Source organism: Pholcus phalangioides, unplaced genomic scaffold (assembly GCF_987345545.1).
Source record: "Pholcus phalangioides strain wild (caught in Gottingen) unplaced genomic scaffold, Ppha-v1.0 ptg000011l_1, whole genome shotgun sequence".
In the NCBI taxonomy this organism is placed as follows: Eukaryota; Metazoa; Arthropoda; class Arachnida; order Araneae; family Pholcidae; genus Pholcus; species Pholcus phalangioides.
The window spans coordinates 62,570,270-62,593,597 of record NW_028301604.1 but is presented as its reverse complement, the minus strand read 5'-3'; the positions used below and the strand labels follow the sequence as shown (position 1 = coordinate 62,593,597).

Here is a 23,328-nt window from a genome sequence, read left to right as displayed (position 1 = left end):
AATATAGAATAATTGCAGCATTCATTTCTTCGTGCGTGTAATGTTGGAGTAGATGTGAACGACATGAACCAAGATTACCTAGATGTTATTGAAAAATTGGAATACAACTGTTTTCTAGCAGAAATCGGAGAATTATTCTACGAAGCTCATAAAACCAGCAATTGGAATTTACAAGTAGGTGAATTTAGCTTACTTATTAGATAATTACCTATTTCTATTACCAATTCACGAATCATATAAGGTTTATAATGCTATCATTCCATAAAAATTAAATTACTACATAAAGTATTTCCTACTACCAATTGATGAAATGCACTAACTAACCACATACGTATAATTCTTGTATGCCATAATGTAAAGAGAGAAAATTGAGTCTCTATATACAATATATACTATCATAGGTGCCGGAACCTGGATCTAAGGCTATTTGAGGCACCCCACAATAAATTTTGTGAGGATAAATAATTAATGAATATACAATGCAACGCACACCACTCCCCCGCCTGCTTAAGGACTTGAGTCCCATGTATACGGGACGTCTGGCAACTTTTAGCCCCCTCAATATTTTCTTCATGTCGGCGCCTCTGTATACTATATATATTTATTCTGCCCTGCATCGAAGGTTATATAGAAATGAATTTGTAGTTACAACAGCAAGCCCTATTCAAATATACAATACAATTACATAAGTCTCTGTGTAGCGGAATTGCTTTGCTCTGTCAAAAAATTCGTTATACGTAAAAAAAATCGCTATATATATATATATATATATATGTATAAGACGTTCATTATATGGAGATTCCAAAACCCGACTTTCACTTAACTACTTCATATTCAAGAGGACGCAATACTTCATCCAAACGTCACTGGAATAAATTCAAAAAAACGAGTTCTCTCTGTTTTCTTTTTTCTCTCATCATCGCGAAGCTTTGTTGTAACCCTATAACTTTTTTCCTCCTCGTTTTTTCTATACCCTGATGATGATTTTCTTTTCCACTTATGATGCATCTTTCTACTATATATTTTACTCCCAAAGCTCGAAATTGGCCAATTCGCGAATTGGCCAATTTCGTTAAGTATTGACCCCGGCCAGTTCGCGAAGTGGCCGGTGATCCCTGGCAAAAGTCCGAAACAAAAGACATGATTCGGAGTCATCGTCAAGTTGGCGTATTTTTTCGCGATAATTATGTCCACGTTAGTTATGACAACCCATCAAACGGCTGTCACGATGCGATAATCATTTTTTTCTCTCCAAAATTTAGCAGAAAGACTATGTTTATATATATTTTTTTATAGTTTTTCTCTCAAATTTCAATTTTTTTTCTCTCGTCACATGGATCCAATCCAATATAGCTGCTATATATAGACATGTATCACACGTTGGCAACTAAAACAAATGTATTTGGTTTCTACCGGGCCGTCTTACATCAGCACCTCGAGCTCTGGTCAGAGATCTCCGACCACTTCGCGAAATGTCCGGTCAAAGTCCGAATAATTTGTGCAATTCGGACTTTGACCAAAACTCGAATTGGCCATACTTCGGCCATACCCACGCAGCTACTCAGTGATTGCCACACACAGTCTAGCCCTGTATTTCACATATAAATATTAATGTCTAACTCTAATCTAAACTATAGAGATCGGAAAACGACGAGTCCCATTCTAGTGTAAGGCCGGCATTACACTGTAAAAGTTTGGTAAAAGTACTTTTATAAAACATGAAAAATACAACCAATGAACTGATCGGTTATATTCGAGCAAATTCAACTGATCAGCTTATTGGTTGTATTTTTCAAGTTTTATGAAAGTACTTTTACCAAACTTTTACAGTGTAATCCCGGCCTAACGTGGTGAATTTACGACTCAGAATATGAGAAAAAGCTTCAGTTTAGATTACTGTAACAGTAGGCGAATAAAAAAAACAAAACACGGGGAGCAATGAAGAATGGAACATTTAATTTCTCTGTTATTATAAAAAATCTCGAAGGAAGTTAGTAAATGAATGCTGAGGCAGCAAAACGGTGACTCACAGTGAAACACATTGCATGCTACTCATTTATAATACAAAATTGAAGAAATGTCTTTAAACATCGCATGCATACTTTATAAGGTGCTGGAAAAAATTTTAAGGACAACCGAAAAACCACTATATCTTGAAAACTTGTGCTTGAAGGTGCATGAAGACTTCTTTTTGGTTCAATTACTTGTGCTAAACATTTTCCACTGAAAATAATTTCGATGAGTGCTGTCTCTTTTTTCAGAAAAAAATAGTTGAAATTATAGTTAAGGTGAAAACCTGGAAAAAAGTATAAGGACACGCGTGTTTTCTGACTTGGGAGAGAGAAATTTGAATTTTTCTCATGTTGGTCTAACAGCTGAGACTGTTTCGATCAGTCATGCGCTGTGAAATCAATTTTTTTTCCTGGTGTGAAGATGTCAAAGACAACATAATTATTGAATATTGAAGGGGTGAAAAGCTTGCTCACAGAGAAAACGTGATGTCTGATCATAAAATGGCGAGAAGAATTAAAAGATTGAAGGCTGTTGGTTACAGGTTACAGTTTCATAAATGGACGCGAAAATTATGGACTGAAAGCTTGCGCAAAAAGGCTTCTTTCTGTTACCATTCGTCAAAAAGAGACGATTATTCAAAGTTTTTACGTGAAAAAAAAGTTCTCTGTGTAATTCAGAAGAAATACAACTTGCCTTGTATAAGTCGAACTGTGCGTAATGTATTCAAAAACAATCTGAATGTCCAGTATGAAAAAATGAAGTGCAAACCTCCGCTTATAAAACTGGACATACAAAGGCGAATTTAATTCTCCAAAAAAGCATATATCTTTTGGTGCCAAGTGGAATGGTGTTGCTTTCTCTAATAAGAGGATGTTCAAGGTTTTAAATATTACTGGCATGACCTACGCCGTGACAGAGCCATATTTTCGAAACGCCGATTCGGAGGTGGATCAGTGATGGTTTGTGTGTGTGTGTGTGTGGGGAGGTTCTTCATCTAAAAGAAAAACTCCAACAGCGTTCATAAGCTGCAAAATGAACTCAGAGGCGTATCAAGACATTCTGGCATAAAATCTACTTCCTGAGGCACCTGTTATAACTTCTGGACAGTGTGTCAATAAGACAATGGTGTACATGTTTCAAAGTCCACAAAATCATGATTTGAAGCCAGTTCGGTTAAGCTCGTTGACTAGCTAGCCAGAAGTCCTGATATGAATTCTGTAGAGAACTCTTGTGAGGCATTTTGGCACGAGAAGTGTACAGAAATGGTACGTAGGACGAAAATAAACATTACCTTATGGTAGCAATCAAACAGGCTCGGAAGAAGATTCCACAGCAAATTGTTCATGATTTATCTCGATCTAAAATTATCTAAAATGATAAAGATCATAGAGAAAAAGGGTGATTTTCTTGGCTGTTAAAATGATTTTGTGCATAATTTTCCAGAGTCCTTATACTTTTTTCCAGCTTTTTACTATAAATTCAACAATTTTCTTTTCTGAGACAGTGTAGCACTCGTCAATTTTTTTCACTGGAAAATATTTAGCTCTACTTGTATAGTTATCACTAAAATGTTCATGTATTTACATCAACTGGTTTTCGAGATACAGTAATTTTTCGGTTATCCTTAAACTTTTTTCCGTATATCTATATCAGCACAATTTTCAGGAGCGTTAGCTTTAGTTCATGCTGGGGGAACTCCCTCATACTTTAATTTGCTTACAAGACTCTCATTTTTTTTAGCCCATGGATACTGTGAGTCGTAACTACATCGAATGCAAAATTACCCCCTCAAGTCTTAAATTTCATGAATTTTTCACTTATGAAAAACCTAATGAAAATAAATTGGTTATCATCTTGAATATTTTCAGTATGTGTGAGACTTACACAAAGACACTGTCTCTCGATGTTTACAGCGAGAATTCGACTCCTGATTCGATACCATCTGCCACAGATTAAAATACTTTGATTTAAATGCCCAATCACTAACATTGACAGAATTTCTTAAAAACTACGAAACTAATTATGAAAAATGTTTTTTCTTTCTGTCAGATGTGGTAAGATATAGAAATTTATTTGAATTGTGAGGGATTTGATTTGTATAAAGCGTGGTTCTCAAACGTTTGTCACTTGCGGCTCTCCACACAGAATAGTTTAGTAGATATTTTTACTATAAAAGAAGCATGTCAAAGCATAAATAGGCACCCAAATCCATATCTCCAACTCGCTGCGACGCCTCTAATAAAGGTTGACGACGCGCAGTTTGAGAAACACTGGTGTAAAGTGTTGCTGTGTGTTCCATGTACTTGTAAGAGTCCAAGTATGTATATTAATGTAAATCATTGTATATATATATATATAAAAACATATCATAAAAAATAAAATGTGGGCTGTTAATAATTTTGAAGTTTTGCCTCATGGTTGTTTTGTGAATGGTCCCAAACCAAGAAATAAAGATTCTATATTATTCTACCATTCTACCATTTAAAGTATGTGTCTCATTTTATTTAACGGCCAGGAATTACTTAAGAATATATGGATGATTTAATTTTATACAATATACCCTATTTTAATATTATGTTTCTAATTCTATACTTACCATACTAGAGATTGCTGCGCTAATCACTTGGCTACCAGAGGGTAACTGGTTGTATGTACTGCGTGGTAGGTTTTAGAAATTCATAAAAATAAAATATAGATAAATAGCAAAAAAACAGATTCAACTCGAATGTTCATAAGAGTGTCAATATTGTTAAATATTTCTCTCTTTTACGAAGTACTACAAAATCAGGGAGATATGCCGGGTGTGGTTAGAGAAACTAAAGAGCTGATAATGGATAAAACCTGTTATTGTTTCTATAAACAAATGTCTATCTACGAAGATGATAACGATGGAAGAAGAATTCTGGCGAAGCAACAGAGAAAAGAGCATCAATTTCAAAGTTGCCCTGTACTTTTGATTCATCCAAGATTCGATTCATTTCAGTCACGCGATTGAATAATGATTTTTATTTGAGGTGAAACGTGACCGGAAGTAAATACAATATGAAGATTCCACTTGATAAAAATACCTACGAAAAACAAAAGAGAAAGATGTATTAAATTTCACGTAAATACCAGGTGTTTCACGAAGGACCCCTAACTTTTAAAATAAATAACTCGGAAACGGTGATAGATAGAAGCATGAAACCAGTGGTATGTTTATTAAAAAACCGTAAGAATCTGATATAGAAACCTCAAAATTTTAGTTCCAAATTGCGCTGATAGATGGCGCTGCAGGCGGAATTTCACACAAACACACACACACACCCCTATTAATAGAGCTCAGACGCCGAGTCGAAGATTTCGCCGTTGAAACGTGACCGCTATTAGCGTATAGTGAAAGAAATTCCGAAAGTGATGTATTCCATGGAGGAACGTGTGTTTATTGTGTTGGAGTACCACCGATTAAATCACAAAAGGAGAAGATTTCAAGTTGCAAAAAGTCCAGATGGGAAAACAGTTCGTGAGCTATTCAAAAAATTTCAACAGACAGAAAACGTGGCCGATGCGTTAGTCGGAAATGTAGTTCCCACCCACTCCGCCGTTACACCTGAAAATGCAACGACACTTGCTGCAGTTATTGAGCGTCATCCGAATAAATCTGCCCGCAGACTTGCAGCTGAATCTGGAATCACGCTATCCAGCACGTACAGATTCCTGCGGAAGACATTACACATGTTTCCGTACAAGATTCAATGTCGGCACGCCATACCAGTTCGAGCTGAACGACAACGACAGGATTTCGCTAACGAGATTGCTCAACATGATTGATGGTTCTGGTTTCGATGTCGCACGAATATGGTTTACAGACAAGGCGCATTTTCATTTGGATGGTGTCGTTAACAGACACAATTGGCAATTTTGGGGTGCCGAAAACCCACGTTTTCTCACGCACGACCACTCCATTGTCCAAAACTTACAGCTTGGGCTGCAATCTCCCGCAAAGGCATCACTGGGCCCTTTTTCTTGCGAGAAACGGCGACGACTGACCGGTATATTGCGCTTTTGAAACAATTTGTCGCCACTCAACAAGCGTTGGACGATCGACCAGGCACCGCGCGGTTCATGCAAGATGGGCTCGCCCACACCGTACACAAGCCGTTTTTGACTTTTTGGACGAATACTACGATGATAGACTTATTGAGTTGAACTATTCGACAGTTAGGGGGGGGGGGGGGGAAGGCATGGACTTGCCTCCGTATTCACCCGACCTCACCCCCTGCGACTACTTTCTGTGGGGCACACTGAAGGACATTGTTTACCGCAACAATCCTTTAACACTCGACGAGCTGGAGGAAGCTATTTGTCAAGCTTGCGCGTCAATTTCCGGTGACACTCTAGAGAGTTTCGCTGACAATTTCATTCTTCGTTTGTGTGATGTGTGAAAGGTGCACATTTTGAATCGCTTTTGATGTGAATGCAACGAGGGCTGCTTGCATTACCCACTGTGTACAGCCCACTTATGGTAATTCCGTCTGCAGCGCCATCTATTGGCGCAATGTGCAACTAAAATTTTGAGGTTTTTCTGTATCAGATTCTTACGGTTATTTTAATAAACATACCACTGGTTTCATGCTTCTATCTATCACCGTTTCCGAGTTATTTATTTTCAAAGTTAGGGAGTTTAGTTTTTGGAACTTGCACTAACTTGTCTTGGTCATTAGAAAAAATGTAAATCAAAAGAACGAGAAAAGATGTAAATAACCAACTTATGTGAAAATAAAAATGAAAATAATCAAGTCCCTAGTGAGAATTTATGTAATCTTCTTGGGGGGGGGGGGGAGAATAGCGTACTTAGTTGCGATTCTCAACTTTTCCACAACGAAGGGAACGTTGTTATTAGTATAAAAATAGGCGACTTTTTCGTTTTCTGTCAAAACCCCGTCCCCATTTCTTTAGACACATGAAGACATTTCAGGTTTCAAAGCCATGGTTCAATAGTGGTTATAGTAAAATAACCATAAATTTCGTCTGAAAATTCAGAATACATCAATGTTTGAAAATTTCTATGACCTCACGCTTCAAGAGAATGAAATACATAGTGGGTTTCTTTAGAAAGAACTGTAGCAACTTCGAAATGAATATCGGGTATGAATCCCCCCCCCCTTGAAAGCGTGGTCCTCTTCTACCGAAAACGAGGGCTACTTTGGCCCACTTTTTAAAAATTTCAAATTCACTTTTCAAAAATTAAACCCTATTATTACTACTTTTAAGTTCTGGTAACCCTTTTTTACGTCAATACGTTATCTTGTATTATGTATATGTGTGACGTAGGTCCTTCTAAGTGCTTAGGTGCTTTTCTGTGGGTAGAGAAGAGTTGACGAAACCTTTCCGCACTCAGTTGGAAGCAGCGTTGTAGCACCTCTCGGATGTGATAGTAATCATGGGTTAAGCGTAAGAGTTAAAGTTCCCGCATAATGAGTTAAGGAACTTCATTCGGCAAAACTCGCAGCAAAAATACGCAACCCACTTCATATTCTCCTCTTTCAGAAAATTTAGCTGCCTGTCAAACCACTTTAGAAATAACGGCATCTTCGTTCGGGGTGAAATTCGGGATTAGCCTCTTCAAGTCGAACTTTGGCTGATCAGTGAAGCAACGGATGACTCTACTGCCGGTTGAGAGATTGTTTGAAACTCAAGTTGTAACCGCATCTTTTCGAGTTCAAAAGAATGTTCTTGGGTGATTCTTTCTTGTTCTTTTTCATCTCAGTGATTTTTTTTCCTCGGCGATTCTATAGCTCGCTTTTCCATGACATATTCAAAATAATTTTTGGTTTCGGATTTTTCTATTATACTACTCAATACTGATTTTGTTCTAAAAAAAATTTCAGTGATTTAGGATGCTTTTGTTGGGCATTGATTCCAAATTTGACATTGGTTTTATCAGATCGGCTCTATTTTTTGGGATGAAGTGAAAGTTGAATATAAGTGGTAATACCATAAGCCAGGTGCGGATCCATGGGGGGGGGGGGGGTGATCGGTGTGATAACCCCCCCCCCCAATCAAGACGCGATAACTCATGACATTTTATATGATAATATTGCAATTTTTTTTCAATCAATCCGTTGAAAATTACCCGTATAAACATTTTTAATTAAATAACATATTCAAGAAAACTTCGACTAAAAATAGGAAAAACCAGTACATTTTTTCAAAAAATTCGGGACGGAAAAAAAACCAAAAAAATCGGAATTATTTCCGGAAAACACGGGACAAAATGGAGGGTGTATGGTCATCCTATTCACAGTGTATAACTGATTTTATTTATTTATTATTATTATTTTGTAGAATCACCGCTCCCAAAAACGAGCGCTGGATCCGCTCATGCCACAAGCAGCATACAAATCACATTGAAACTGTGCGAAATGTAAATCATTAATAAACTTAATGTCGATACATAAAGATCACTGATGTCTAGTAATGATATAAATGTGATAATGTGTTGAATGAAATAGGAAAGTAAATAAAAAGGTGAAAGAAAAATTTCCACGCAAAAATTAGTGGCTGCAAACTATATTGAAATATTGATATTATGCATTATCTCAAAAACTAGAGCCAATTCAGCAAAACCAACACCAGTTTTGAAATCAGCAGCCCTAATATACCCCGAAACCTTTAAAATTTCCTTTTGGGAACATGAAAATGTTTTTTTTTCCTGGCCTAAAAAAAATTTAGCTATTTTAATCTACTCACAAAGGTTTAGTTTTATGGTAGTTATTAGAGCCAGTGTATTATTCGAAAAATAATTTTGGAAGACTTACTTCATCCCTCTCAAAACTTTTTCAGGGTAGTACAGCATACAGTATTCTTGTATGTTGAATCCCACAAATGAGAAATTATAACCAAAAATTAAATAGACTCGGTACCTTCTGGAGAGCAAAACTAAATGACTAACGCTTAACTATAACCTCTGTAAAGCTGCCGTTGTGAGATGCAAAGAACATGCTGATTGACTTGTAAAAAAGTTTATTTTCTTTCCTGAAAAGTGATGAAAAAACTTGTTTTTTATATCTTTCGTTTTCTGGGTTTCTGTGTGTGGAGGGGGGGGGGGGGGATAAACTTTTTTAGCATTTCCAAAAACAACCAAGTTATATGTTTGGTGTACGATTGGTGAATTTGGCAGGATTTTGAAGTCACGTCATCAATTTTTAAAGCGTTATAATTCATTAATTATGGGTCAGATCAAAAAACTGAAAACACTTTTCCATATTAGTTTTTCACAAGGAATCACGTGTGTAATTAATTATTGGGTGGTCGATAATTACCACCCTGTATATAAAAATTGATTTTCTGTGTGTATGTTCTTTATACATATCTACTATTTCAGACCGATCTTCGCAAATGCTGCTTATGATCATACAAAGGCCACAACAGGCGAAATGCCCAACGAGGTGGCTGAAAAAGATATGCCTATATAAAAAATATGGATGTCAAATGTATCCAAAATACAGAAAATCAAAATAATAGCAATTATCACTAAAAAATAATAACTGTGATGAAATACACTGCCTCCATAAAAAAAGTTGTTTGTCTTTTATCTATACGTATATATTATACCAAACAAGACCCGACATAAACGATTCAAGTTCGCCAGACCTGGCAAATGCCCGAAATGGTCAAAAAACTGTTGGACAATAATGGTTCGTGAGCCTTAACGGTTTTTGGAATGCTTGGTTTGGTTACCGTGATTCCCAAGCAATGTGTTTCAGGCAGGGGCCACGGAAGTATTATAGAACAGCGGGGGTGCTCATCTTGAGCTTCATGAGGAGAATTTTGATTTCTGTATTGATTCTGATGGTGCTCAGACTTATGATAAAAAAAACTGCGGATGCTCGAGCACCCACAACATCCCCGGTTCCGACATCACTGGTTTCAGACATGGTTATTCCTTTAAGCCCCGTTTACATGTTCAACATTGGGGGCTGCTTTGGTAATTATTACCTGCATGGCAATTGTTTTTCCTCATAGGGGGAAAAAAGAGGGACGGAGATCCCTCTCGGAGAGGAGAAATGTTGGGTGCTCCGACACCTCCTCTCCCATAATCCTTTGCACCGCGAAAACTACTGTTAGCTCCTTTGTCAGCCATCTTGAGCCACCCACTTCCGTTCAACCCACGTGACCAGTAACGACTGCCGGAAAGAGGGGTGACACCGGCGTAAACTAAACGCCATGTAAACGGTTTGTAGTAAAAATTCCTGTAACCCGTAACTTCCCGGGCTATTTTATTTCCAATGTAAACGGGACTTTAGAATGATTTGTCACTTTTTGATGCTCCCAGTATATGAAGAAAACCCGGTCAACGCCGGATATTACTGCTAGAAAAAATAATGAAAGAGTAACTAACTGCAGAAAAATAAGGTGAAAAAATTAATAGTCCCCCCCCCCCATTCCAAAGTTCCCAATTCCTTGTAGTTGGTTCCATGTATGTGGTTTTACCTTTTCCTTGCGTTTACTGTGATTCAGTAAACGCAAGAATCCTGAAAAGGAAAACAATCCAAGAATGCAGAAAGAGTGAAAATGTCTGTTCTTTCGTCCGTGCATGATGCATTCATTCTACCATCTTCTTCCCTGAAACTGATCTTTTTTTCTTCTTTTCAAAGGGCCGAAAAGCGCATGAAAAAATTTCAAAAGAATGAACTTATTTTTATTTTGTCTCATCAATCTCATCTCTTTTCTAGGGTAACAAATTTCTCGAGATAACTTACGTTGAGCCAGCAGAAGCGCGTTAAGAGAGGGAAGAGCTTCCGCTGTTGCCATAGTGATGCATCCGGGATATACGATATGCTGTCCTGGAAATATTTGTTTGGCGAGCACTTTCACCGGATCGCTATCATTTGGCGGGTTTTCAATATAGTATCCAGAATTATGCGTCACGAATTTAAATTTGGGCATTACGAGAAAATTTTGAAACAAACTAACCAAACAAACACTATTAACCCTTTATTTGGCAAGCATCGAAATATACGGAGGACATAAATTTTGAAAGTTTTGAAAAAAAAAGGTTCCCTGAGAATGCTATTGCATGACAAAAAAATTTTATTGTCTGTATTTAAAAAAATATGGGATGTTGCACTTCAGGAAACACACTGTATTTATATGATTTACATAGATTGGATTAGTTTAAAAATGTCATTTATTGTTTGCCAACTTAATTTTCTACCATTGTTGGAGAATGCAAAAAAAAGCAATGTGTCATATGTCATATAACACGTCATATTTCCCTCCAAAATGCAAGGGTCAAAAATCGTTCTTGCTTTGCTTGGCAAGAAATAGGAGACGTGTACCTTGAACCACACACACACACACACACACACACACATTTTGCTGGTGATTATAGAAACTTCTATAAAAAACAGCTCACGATTAAAAATCGAATGTGTTTAGGAGTTGCTTAGAAGCATCAATTCCGAAACAAGCTCAAAATATAAAATGCCTTTACTAGAAAAATATAAGAAACATGTTGCACTTGAGAGCAACACGGCCAAAATAATAAAAAAAATTCTTTGTTTTTTATTTTTATTATTATCTTTATTATTCATATGATATTGATAGAAAATTTGAAATTATGATTTATCTATAGTTCTATATGATCTATAAAAATCACCGTTATTACTTTTCATGACGAAAGAAGTAAATATTTATAATTGATATTTATAGATGACATCAAAGTCGTAATCTCTGATTCGAACCGGAAAGGAGCTTAAAATGAAACTCATAGATTTCTAATTTAGATCTGATATTCCGCCTTATGTGCGATTTTGGCGATCAGAGAACATCGCTTGCAAACCGCTTCATGCCAACCCTAGTCCTCTTTGACTAACCTTGTACGGTCCCGTTTTGGAAATATCGTGCCCAGCAGATTAAATGCTGTTCGAATGAAACTGTTTGGACAACCTGATCCTTATGGTTGAGACTGGAAACTGATTTTCAAGCCGAGTCGAATGGGAAGAAGATTTAGTTTAAATTGAGGTTTTTCCACTTGCCACATCATCTCGAAAGTATTAATATAGAATTACGAATAGAATTACCGAGATCCAGATTGTGTCCCAAGAAATATCAGTTACAATAGGGAAACGAGAAGAAACGGTTCGCTTTCTTTCCCCCTTCGTCTAGTTTCGATATTCAGAATGTTTCTATTCTGAATTCTTTTACCCTTGTAGAGGGCATATCTTACCATGAAAGATTAACCCCATACATTCTAAGAAAGAAGTAGAAGTATATTTCAGAATTAGTATTTAAATCTCTTATCTCGAGACGTAGTAGGTAATTCTGTTCACAGATAATAAATATATGTAAACTCATATATTCAATATCTGTGTCAGTCTTATTAAAATATAAGATCCTGCTATATATAAATTTTTTCGAAACTCTTTACAAAAATATCATAGTTATTTTCCTCATATTATGGGTGAAATGGTTGTGTCTAACTCAGAATCAGGTTTAAAGTTTTCAATTTTTGACTTATGCTAGTAGAATATAAATCCCAACGGATGTAAAAGTTCCATGATCAGCCATTATTGAAAATGACTCAATTTATCAGTCACATTCCAGTGGACATAGTAGCCACTAGGCATCGCAATTCTTTGGTGGACTTCAGAGAACAATTTCCCCCACCTCATCAAGCTCATCGCCATCATAAAAAGGTGAGTTTATTATTTGTTTTCAGATATGATGTCTGTAGCATATAGTAATATATAATTTGAAGAAAAATTCCATGATTCATCGAATCGAATTATTAGTTTTTTGGAGTCAAATTTAGCTAATTCATAAAAATTAGTGTTGTATGTTTTTCGAATATACTCAAGATAATGTTTTTATTATATTTTATATTCAATACAAGTTATATATCAATAGAGAAATTCCCGATTTTTTAACATCCATAGGTGTCAGTTTGATTATATGACCTACTGAATGACTAATACGAGTATTTGTTCAAGAAATTATGCGGAGATATTAAAATTGAAATGCGAAGTTTTCATTTTATTCTACAAAAGCATTTATACTCTTAGTTTTTCTTGTAAGTTATTTCTAAAATGCATAACTCATTATTTATAAATTATTGATATAGTTACCTAATCACCTACATAATTTATTCTGACTTATATTGGGAGTATATGCAATATACTATTACTGATGAAACACCAAATATGACAGGTGAAGAAATCAGAAGAATGATATGTAGTTATTTTTATTAAAAATGCTCACACATCAACAATACTAGATATTTACATTGAATTTTGTAAGATATACGCTCAGTGTATATCTTGCATAATTCAATATAAATATCTAGTATTGTTGTTGAGAATTTTTAATAAAAAATAACTGCATATCAATGTATGCAAGATAGTTAAAACTTGCCGTATCTATTAATAAGCTGGTGTGTCCCGCTTGTGTTAATATATCGCATCAAGGTCTTCCCCAGTCTCGAATGTGTAATCATGATAATATATCTCACTCTACTACTGTATATTAGAAAGAAGCATGCTCGCTGTTGGGCACGCTTTCGAAAAAGAAAGACGTGAAGAAATTGTGACGATGAGTCAAAATAATATAAATGCAATTAAACACAAAAGGTGGAATTTCATCAACAAATATATATTGAGACTTTCAGGCAGAATTTTTTTTCCAGAGTGTCTTTGTCACGTGTAAAAAAATGAACATCGTGTTGTTAGGTCAACACGATGCAAACAGCAGTTTCTCAGTGAAATTTAGATTCATTTGGAAAAAAAATTGAAAATAAATTTAATTTCCTTGGCTGAATTAGTTACGGAGTGTTTGAATTTAATTCTCATTCGAAAGAACAATTATATTCGCTTACGTCCTACAACTGGTAAATCTGGTAAAATCGGATTTTCTAAATGACGCTCAGAATATTTTAGCACATATTTACAGACATATGCATGTGAAAATGCGTTTCTTAACATGAATTACGACAAAGTAGTGTGAGTAATAGAAAAAGTATATCTACTTGGCTCAAATACAAGACTTAACTCGTTTGATGTGAAGCCAAGTATCCACTTACCCTCTCCATCATGGTAAGTGCTCGAGAAATGATATAATTTTCGGTTTCAAAATAATGACTGATGTCTTTTCAGTTTTTTATCATGTTTCGTAACTTATTTATCCTTTGACACATCAATTATGTAAAGGCTCAGTATAAAATTAAATAAATTATCGATTTTATAGGAACAACGTTCGCGTTAGCCATTTAGTTCAGTTTCAGCCTATTGTTGTACAAGTTTACTGATCGTTATACAGTAGTTGGATACATAAGAAATTATTATATACAGGTTTATATATATATATATAATTCGTGCTTTCCAAAGTAAACCATCGAAGTTTTCCGAACAATCTCATCTCAGTACAACACTAATTTTTTCCAGCGGGCAAAAGGTTTTTATGTCATTATAACTTTTATTTCTTATATGTGAATAATTTACCTTATTCTTACTGTACGTAACATGTTTGGAATTCAACTTTCCAACTCACAAACAGTTCATTATTAATTCATGCAAACAAATTTTAATCGAAAAATCTGCTGAGATTTTCATATCACGTCATTTAAAAAATTATAGCAATGCTTTCATATATTCACAAATATATTGAAGTACTTCTCGCTCAAAGAATCGATTCCATTCTAAAAAAACCAGCTCTTACATCAAAAACCACGAATAACAATATATTTTATCTTCTCTTGATATTGCCTATACTATTTAGAATGAGCAAAATACAGAGTAAAAGTAAAAATAAAACACTATAAATTGATACAGACTCAAGGGAAATTTTTGTGTTCGTTAAGTTTGCGAGCGTGACACTTATTATCGATCGATTTGCAATTTTTCGTTAATATATATTGCTATTTTCATAATGTCTATTGTGAAATAAAAGTTTGCAGTTGCTACTGCAACAATGTTTTAAATATAACAAAATATTGTAGATTTACTTCATTATTAAAAATTAATTCGATAATAAAAGTGAATTATTTTTCAATAGCTTTCATGTCATAAATATTTGCGAGAGAGAGATTCAAGTTGTTTTTTTTCCATTTACTTTATTTTTTCAAACACAAACTAGTATAAATTTCAATTCATAATTACTAGTAACATATTATGCCATATATATAGCGACATTTAAATGACCTTAAAAGGGGACGCCATTTTTGGGCGATGTTCCAGAAACACAGCCTCCGCCCTTCCCTAAAGACTTGTAGAAATATCCTTTTGAATAGAAAGAGAGGATCCTCTAATTGATGTGCTGCTGTTATCCCCCCCCCCCTCCCCCATGAAACTTTCAGAATGTTTAGAAATGAGAATGAGTGTCATCATACACGAATACACGCATTCTACAGCAGCTAAGCATTTGATATATTTCTCACACTCCAATAGAGTCACCGGGATCAAAAATCTGGGATTGATGCCAAATGCAATTTCGTTCATGAAGTTCACAAACATTCATAATGCTTCTATTCTATGGCCTTAGACCAGCATCATAAGAAAGAGAAAATCCTTGAAGAAATCTAAGCGTTATAAGCTAAAAATCATCATTCCATTTTTTTTATAGTTATTTTAAAAAAATTGGAAAATTTTGGTCACTTACTAACTTGAAATGAACTAACTATTGGAATGAAACGAATCGAGTCATAACGTACAATTGCCTGGATTCCAAGCGACGATGAATTTCGGGAAGAAAGTTCACATTCCTCAGCGAGGAATCAAACCACCAACCTCTCACTGTCCGTTGGTGGTTGGATTCCCCGAGAGGAATGAGAATTTTCATCCCAAAATTCGTCTTCGCTTAGAATCCAAGCACAATTGTACTTTATATAATTAGCAGAGAGGTTCATCATTTTTCACTGAATCGATTCATGATAGTTGACGCTGGTCACATAAATTTAGTTTGACATAACCACATTGTTGCCCATAGTTTTACGACGTATAATTTTCCAGCAGGGGCATTGGAAATGTTTTGAATCTGTGGGTGCTCTCGTCTTGAGCTATATGTAGGAAAAAAATTTTGATTTCTGAATAAATTCTAGGGTGCTCGGATCCACATGCCACAGACTCCGTGAGTGTCGAGCACTCACAGCAGGGGCTGCTCCGGACTTCGACGCGTCTGATTACTAAAGTTTTTGTATTCACCAGTCCATCATACAGTGATACCTCAGCTTACGTATTTTTCGGCTGACGAAGATTTTTTCCGACATTTTTCTGTCTCAGCTAACGAATATGGATTCGGCATACATTTTTAGGTATGGATGCATGCGATAACATACAACAGCAGCATCGTGAGCTAAATTTTCGTGCCAATCAAAATGAATCGAATGGTTATCCGTCATTTGAGCCAGATTAATTCATTTCCACTTCGGAAAAAATCGCTTTCCAGATTCCCTTTCCCTTTCTTAAAGATTTTTAGGTATTTCATGTGAGATGAATGATTAAGCTAAGAGAAAATGCATTGAAAAAAAGAAATTTGTGGACTCTTGAATGGTTAGGTGCATACGTTAAGATTCGTAATATCAAACTGAATATAGTCTGAACATTCTGCGAACTTATTTTTTTCCATGCTCGTCATCAGCTTTGCCCCCGACCTCTTAACGCACATTGAGTGCAGAAGCATACGTCGTGGTGGGGGAGCACAGGTCCCACCTCCAGATGATCAAAAATTTATTTCGATGCAAGTTATTATAATCTATTTTTGTTGATCCCAATGCTATTTGAAGGCTAATAAATGAAAATTTCTCTTTCAAGAAATTCATTGTGTCCCCCACATAAGCTTTTTGTACTCCCTCCAAAGGTTTGTCTTGCGTAAGCCCCTGACTGGAATCGTCCTTCGATAATATACATAGTGAGTCTGACCACCACTGTCTGATACTGCAGTAGTGAACTTTGCTATGTTTGCACGGGATCATCACATGATTATAGACTGAACACATTATATTTTTAGCTTGTGTTTTAAATGTATTAATTAATGGTTTAAGCGCATTAATTAGTGGAGTGGAATACATTGCAGTTGCTAGTTGGTGCGAGGTACCGAGCATTCGGAAATGATGAGGGAGCTTTCGTCTTCCTCATTTTTTTTGAATTCCAGAGATGTTAATCAATCAAATGGTTTGGCAAAATGGTTTGCTTAAAGCCATTTGAATATAATTTCGAATACAGTAATTCCTTTTTAGTTAGCTGTCAATGCGATTGATGGAATTATTGCGGATGTATCTGGTCTTGTCTAGCCAATGGTCACCAATTTTTTTCCCAGCGCACGGTGGGTCCACAACACGCGCGGTCAAGTATTTCAGAGGAATAGCAAATAAATGCACTTCTTTTTTAATATCCCACCTACGCACAAATCAGTTACGACCACATCTTTCCATCATGCGAGAAAATTATTTTCATGACTAGTAGAATTTCCTTTCTTGTTTTGCAGATATCGCAGCTTGTTTTCTCGTCTACATCATACAGGAGCATAGACGGTACAGAGATGGGGGAAAGGAATGGTCATTCACGAAAAACTGTATCGGCATTGGGGATGAAGCGAATATAGCCATCACCCAGATGACCATGCACACCCATGGTGAACCACCCTTTCCCTGATGTGAGAGTATGTATCCGCTTATGTACAAGAGTCCAGCAAATCACTCAAGGACAACGCATGAGATGCGCGGAGAGGAAACAAAGCAGTTTGGCCCAACTGTGCGCCGCCAACCTTTGTCAGGAGCGCAGGCCTTAAGAAAGGTTTTTCGAAGAGATTCTTTGTTACTCTGCTCTGGGGAACTACGGATAAGCGCTGTTAGAGCAAGGGGAACCACGAGTGGAAAAAGTTTGAGAACCCCTAGTTTAGCCAGGGGCGTCGGAAGTGTTTCGACCCCATGGATGCTTGTGTTGAGTTTCATGTAGGAAATTTTGATTTCTGAATCAATTCTGGGGTGCTCGGACCCGTTCTACAAATTTCGTGGGCCCTCGAACACCTACAGCACACCCGGCTCCAAAACCACTCAATTTTGCTGACCCCCCCCCCCTTCATAAGTAAGGGCAAAGGACGTGGGAGCGGTCTACAGAGAAAGGTTTGAGGGGGGTCTACTAGAGGACTTACCTTTGGAATGTTCGTTCAGGTGTTCACAAACTAGGGAAAGGTTTTTCTCGTTTTTGGTATTCCTAAAAAAGATGGAAAATAAAAAAATAAAGATGTCATTAAAAGAATATTTCATATTTACATAGAGGGTGATGACGTAAGCATCTTTCAACCCCTCTTGTCATAAAAAGTCAGCAAATCCGAAACCCCCCCTCCCCGATGCTGACGTAATACTTGAATGACCCTAAGTTTCCTCAAATGTTTATCATATTGTATACCTTTTGTGTTACAACATACCTAACAGCGTAATACCAGAGAATGCAACTAATAATATGTTCATCGATGACGGTACAATAAAATATTCATGGCCTTCCCCATATTTTTCTGGCACTTCAGTGTTACGAAGATTTCTACAGAGAGAGAGAACTGACTGATGCGAATATGAATTCAGGAAAGAAAATTCAACTGTCTCTGCGGCGAATCGAACCTACTGCCTCTCACTTGAAGGGTGTGAACGCTCTAGATCACTACACTACAAAGGCAATGAACCTGCTTTCCTAGAGCTCATGTGCGCTGAACGAGACCATACATGGACAGTTAGACCTAACTCAGCCAAAGCTCACATTGCTGACACTGCCACCAGATGGCGACTTATCCGAAGATGTGTGATGTAACTCCCCGCTATTCATACGAAGGTTTCGATATCAGTCAGCTGTCGAAACCTTCGTATGAATAGCGAAGAGTTACATCACACATTTTCGGAGATCAATGTTATTATTATATTAACTACGATTAAAAATTCAACAGAAAGTTGATTATTGAATAATTTTATTTTAATATAAAATATAGAGCTAAGTCATGTGTTATAATAAACAAAAACAATTGTATATTCAAGAACTATTTTGTTATTCTCAATAGCAATCTATTTGTGAGTAACACAATTTAACACAGTCATTTGATACTCGTCGTGAAACAGTGCAGCTGTTACGAAACCGAGACAAATGAATGATCACTGAAGAGGCTGCCAGCGTTTGTTCAGAAAATTCAATTAGGAGTGCATTCAATCTGACATGACATTTGGGAATACCATCTGTACTGGACTAGCGACAAGATAACGTCTCGGAAACATAAATATGTAATTAATGTGTTTGAATTTTCAGAACATGATAGATGCTGACGAAAAGTAATGAAGCTTTTAGTAATACGACTAGTCCGACTTATTAGTTGAATCACGAATTTCTTTCCATATTTTTTTTAGTATAAATCTACAGAAGAAGGCACAGTATTGAAAGTAAGGAAACTCTCTGTATGAAAATAACTCATGGTAATGAAAATAAGAAATTCGATTAAAGTAATGAAGGATTGATGTGATTAATTTGGTACATGGTATAAAAATATGTGCGTCCCGTCTCGGTTTCGATTTGTAACCTTCTGTAAATACAGTAGACTTTCGATAATCCAGCCGTGTGCTAATCCTGCCCGTCCAGTAACCCAGCATTTTTTTTTACAAGCACAGAAGAGGAAAAAATGTCACTGCATATATATCTGTGCATAGAAGTTTATACAGTGCACGCCACTTAATGTGATCAAATCACGACTCGGGGGTTCTGATAAAAATAACCGATTGATATCTGGTCTATCCGAAAGAAATCCAAAAACACATACGATGACCATACCTTCAGTTTAATCGAACGGACGTAAGAAATTAGGACAACTAGGTTTTTCTTTTCCACACAACTGTTCGCAAAATGTGCAACAGTGTCGTTTTCTTTTTCCACATTGTTCTAAAACAAGATTTTTTTTACTTTAAGCCTGCATTTTATCCTGTGTTTATTATTTTTATTCAGAGAATATGAGGAGTTCGAATGGAATTATCTAACATGTTTTACGAATTATGATAATTTTTTTAATATATGGTACGTTCCATAGATTCCCCCTGAGAAAGTCTTTTGGCCGAGTAACTGTGAATCTGGTCTACTGAAAGAAACTGACCAAGAACTGAAGAAAAAGGTTTTTGGTTTCACATTACATTTGTCTCCACTACAGGTTGTCTCAAATTGTTTGCATTAAAACATCGTTAAATGTGGGTAAAACAATTTTTCCGCATTTAACGCCGTTTTCCCAACTTTCCTACGTTTTTCGAATTCAAATATCTCAGTGAATATTACACGTAGAAACTTGAAATTTTTTTTGTTGGCCTCAGGAGAGACAGGGCAACAATTTTCTAATCGGACTTCGGAACACACGGGTACTGCATAAGAAGTTAATTTTTTATTTTATTTTAATAACTACACAACACCCCTAGAAACATTAATGGATATCTGAGTACTACACGTTGTTTGAAACCTTTTTGTAATTGGAAGTATGCCTCTAGGATCAACGGTAACTTTTTAATTCGATTTTTGAGCTTACGGGGACTGTATAAAAAGTTAGTTTTTTTTTCATGTACACGACCCCTCAAACAAATTTTGCGGTTTTAAGTAACTGCACGTCATTTGAAAACTTTTTGTAATTGAAAGTATGTGTTTCGAAAGTTAACGGTTACAGAGATATCTGCTGTGCAAACAATTTGGGACAGCCTGTATAGGTGGGCCATTGCAAAAGTAACTTCATGAGTATATGTATTACAGCGGCTACTACTGTCCAAAGACAATTGTCAATCGAATATGGAAACATTGTCGACAAGGAAAGAGTACAGCTTCTGACCTCCTACAGATTGATGAGGATAATTTATCGGGAAATAAAGTCTGGTTTTACCTTAGCTTCAAAATGGGGGAAAAATTCACGGAAAAAAATTTTGACAACGTAAATCGAAATTCTTATAAACGAATTTTTCCCATGTTATGATATCGGTCCGTTTCGTACATTGCAAAAGTGATAACAATACTCGAACGGTAGCATTATTCGTAATTCTAATAAGCGGCGTTTACTGTGTCATTCAAATAGGCTGTTTCAACTAACTTCCAGTAATCGGGCACACGCTGGTCTGATATGTGCTGGGGGGATTAGCGAGAGTCTACTATATCTCTTTATCGGTGGCAACGCTTATATAAGTCCGTTGACTACCGCACACCAACTCCGGTCATATATCGCCATACGGCGATTTCCAACCAGTGGAGTTGGGTGGGAAATGAAAGCGCCATCTATCGGTGGTCACCCCAGGATCGGTATGTAAAGAACTTGTTTCTGATGTTGTATGCCCGAATTTGAACCCGTGGAAGACGAACATCTTGCAACTCGGTAGTCCTTTAACTGGTCAACCTCTGTGTACCATAAAATTCTTTTTTCATAGTCCAATTGGCTAATTTTACAAGTGACCTTTTCTTGATAATAAGCAATTTTGATTTTATGGTAATTCAATTCGTGATAGTTCAATGATGGATTCAATTAAGTTTATTTTCATTATTACCTTTCAATCTTCATTTAAATGTTAGATGCGAATCCTAATTCACTCTATCATCTGAAAAAATGATTTAGTGTTCTGATCAAATAATAATAAAAAAAGGGACATCCATTTTATGAAAAAAAACAACACAATTCCTCATCCTGCTTTTTTTTTTATAAAACGTTGTTTCTCTAAGAAGTGAATTGTCAGTACTAAATTATATAAAAAGAATAAAGCGAGAAAATGTCAAAGATAGATTGTGGCTTCAAAGCAGCAAAATTCTATGGTTCTAGTTCTAAAACCAAAAAAAAAAAAAAAAAAATTTTTAAACGTGGTAACAAAAGAATTGCTTTTTATATTTACTATATTAGGGTATCTAGTTTCTGGAAGTTTTGTCGAACACGTTTTTGTGATACCCGTTTTATCTGATAAGCAGCGGGCAAATTGATTGCATGTGATCCCCTGCTAGACACATTCGCATACAGAACGCATGGTTTACCTACCGTAAAAACACTTGATGTATTTTTTGCTGTTTTCCGATGCTTCGGGGCTGCGAACCAGAACATTTCTTTTTCTAGCGCCTTCACCTCGACTTACCTACTCGAAATCAACAAGATCTGTAACACAAGACGTTTTTATTTCTAGACTCTTCTTTCTTCCCGATGTTTGATGCACGATCGTGTAAAAAGCAACTCAAGTTCAGTCATCCTTTTGGATCATTCCGAGACATGTGGTCATTTTCGATGCGGACATTTTTTTTTCTTCCCTCGTGATTAACGTCTTCTTATCGCGGTTTTTGTATCGGAGGATATGATTAGAAAATTTTTAAAAAAGATTTTTTATTTAAAACGGAGATGGCTTTTCAGCCGCAAATAGATCGCTCTTTATATGGTTTGCGTTTTCTCTCCTTGAAGCGCAGTCATGATATTTTGATAATGAAGAGATCCATCTTACAGAAATATATCGTGAGTATTGAAGTCATTTTTTCTGTGTAAAAGAGGTTATAAATTTTTAAAAATCAGTAATAGGATTAATTTCAAAAATGTTAATTTGAAATTTCAATTGTCTTGTGGTAATCGACTCATTCCCAGTTGTTTTTTCCTTCTGAATTTCACATCCGAAAAAAAGCTCGTTTTAATTATCATTAAAATTTACGTTTTTTTCTTATTTTTATTTTTTATCTATATACATCATCTTTTTTCTATTTCATCAAATATATTCGCATTTATTTGATGGAAAACCAGACTTTCGGCGTAATTTCTGTGATTCCATTGCCACTTCATTGCATATTTTAATTAATGTAGATGCTGAGTACAGTAAAAGTCACTTATAATGAGAGCTTCTACAATCACGGGGAAAATTATCATTATAATGGACTTCTCGTTATAAGCGAATTTCAATTTTTTGCTCTGTCAAGTAGAAAATTGTAGAAAATTTCTGCTATATCTGTACTGTAATCATAATTTTGATCATTTTCCTCTAATATTAGTGAATGCATAGGAATCTCTCTCCAGTCGGGAAATTAATTTTTGTCTTACAGCAGTAATGCTCTCTAAACATTTTTGCATAGAATTTAATATTTCCAAAACAATTTGACTGACTGGCTTGACAATTGAAATTCTCTCAATCATTATATCACTGCTCAATTCCATGGCTATGTGGACTCGTTCGAATCTTTCTACTAATCGGAAATTTTTTAGCACGATTTATTCAACGTTTCCGAAACGATTTTAAACAAGTTCCGGTCCAGCAAGCCCTGTCTGATTATGATATCTGGGTTACTGGGAGATGCAAAAGTCGGATAGAATCGTCACATTTCGCCATGT

General features: G+C 36.0%; 2 protein-coding genes across 17 annotated transcripts in view; one reads left to right on the top strand and one right to left on the bottom strand.

Moving 5' to 3' along the window:
- The window catches only part of LOC149080680 (glutathione S-transferase 1-like), a 29,079-nt gene extending 24,391 nt beyond the window's left edge, over positions 1 to 4,688 (bottom strand). The window contains exons 1-2 of the mRNA XM_089238680.1: positions 4,610 to 4,688; positions 3,305 to 3,381 (exon numbers count right to left, since the gene is read on the bottom strand). Coding sequence (XP_089094806.1) covers positions 3,305 to 3,358 — 54 coding nt within the window. The 5' untranslated portion in view covers positions 3,359 to 3,381; positions 4,610 to 4,688. The remainder of the gene's footprint in view (positions 1 to 3,304; positions 3,382 to 4,609) is intronic.
- Positions 4,689 to 12,421: 7,733 nt separating this feature from the next.
- Positions 12,422 to 23,328, top strand: part of LOC149080678 (uncharacterized) — a 312,101-nt gene continuing 301,194 nt past the window's right edge. For 12 of the 16 annotated variants that reach the window (XM_089239884.1, XM_089239883.1, XM_089239882.1 and 9 more), the window contains exon 1: positions 12,423 to 12,695. In XM_089239884.1, the coding sequence (XP_089096010.1) occupies positions 12,576 to 12,695 (120 nt within the window). In that variant the 5' untranslated portion in view covers positions 12,423 to 12,575. Of the gene's footprint in view, positions 12,696 to 22,211; positions 22,468 to 23,328 lie in introns of those variants that run through there. The other 4 variants (XM_089239891.1, XM_089239888.1, XM_089239892.1 and 1 more) reach the window with 4 other exon arrangements.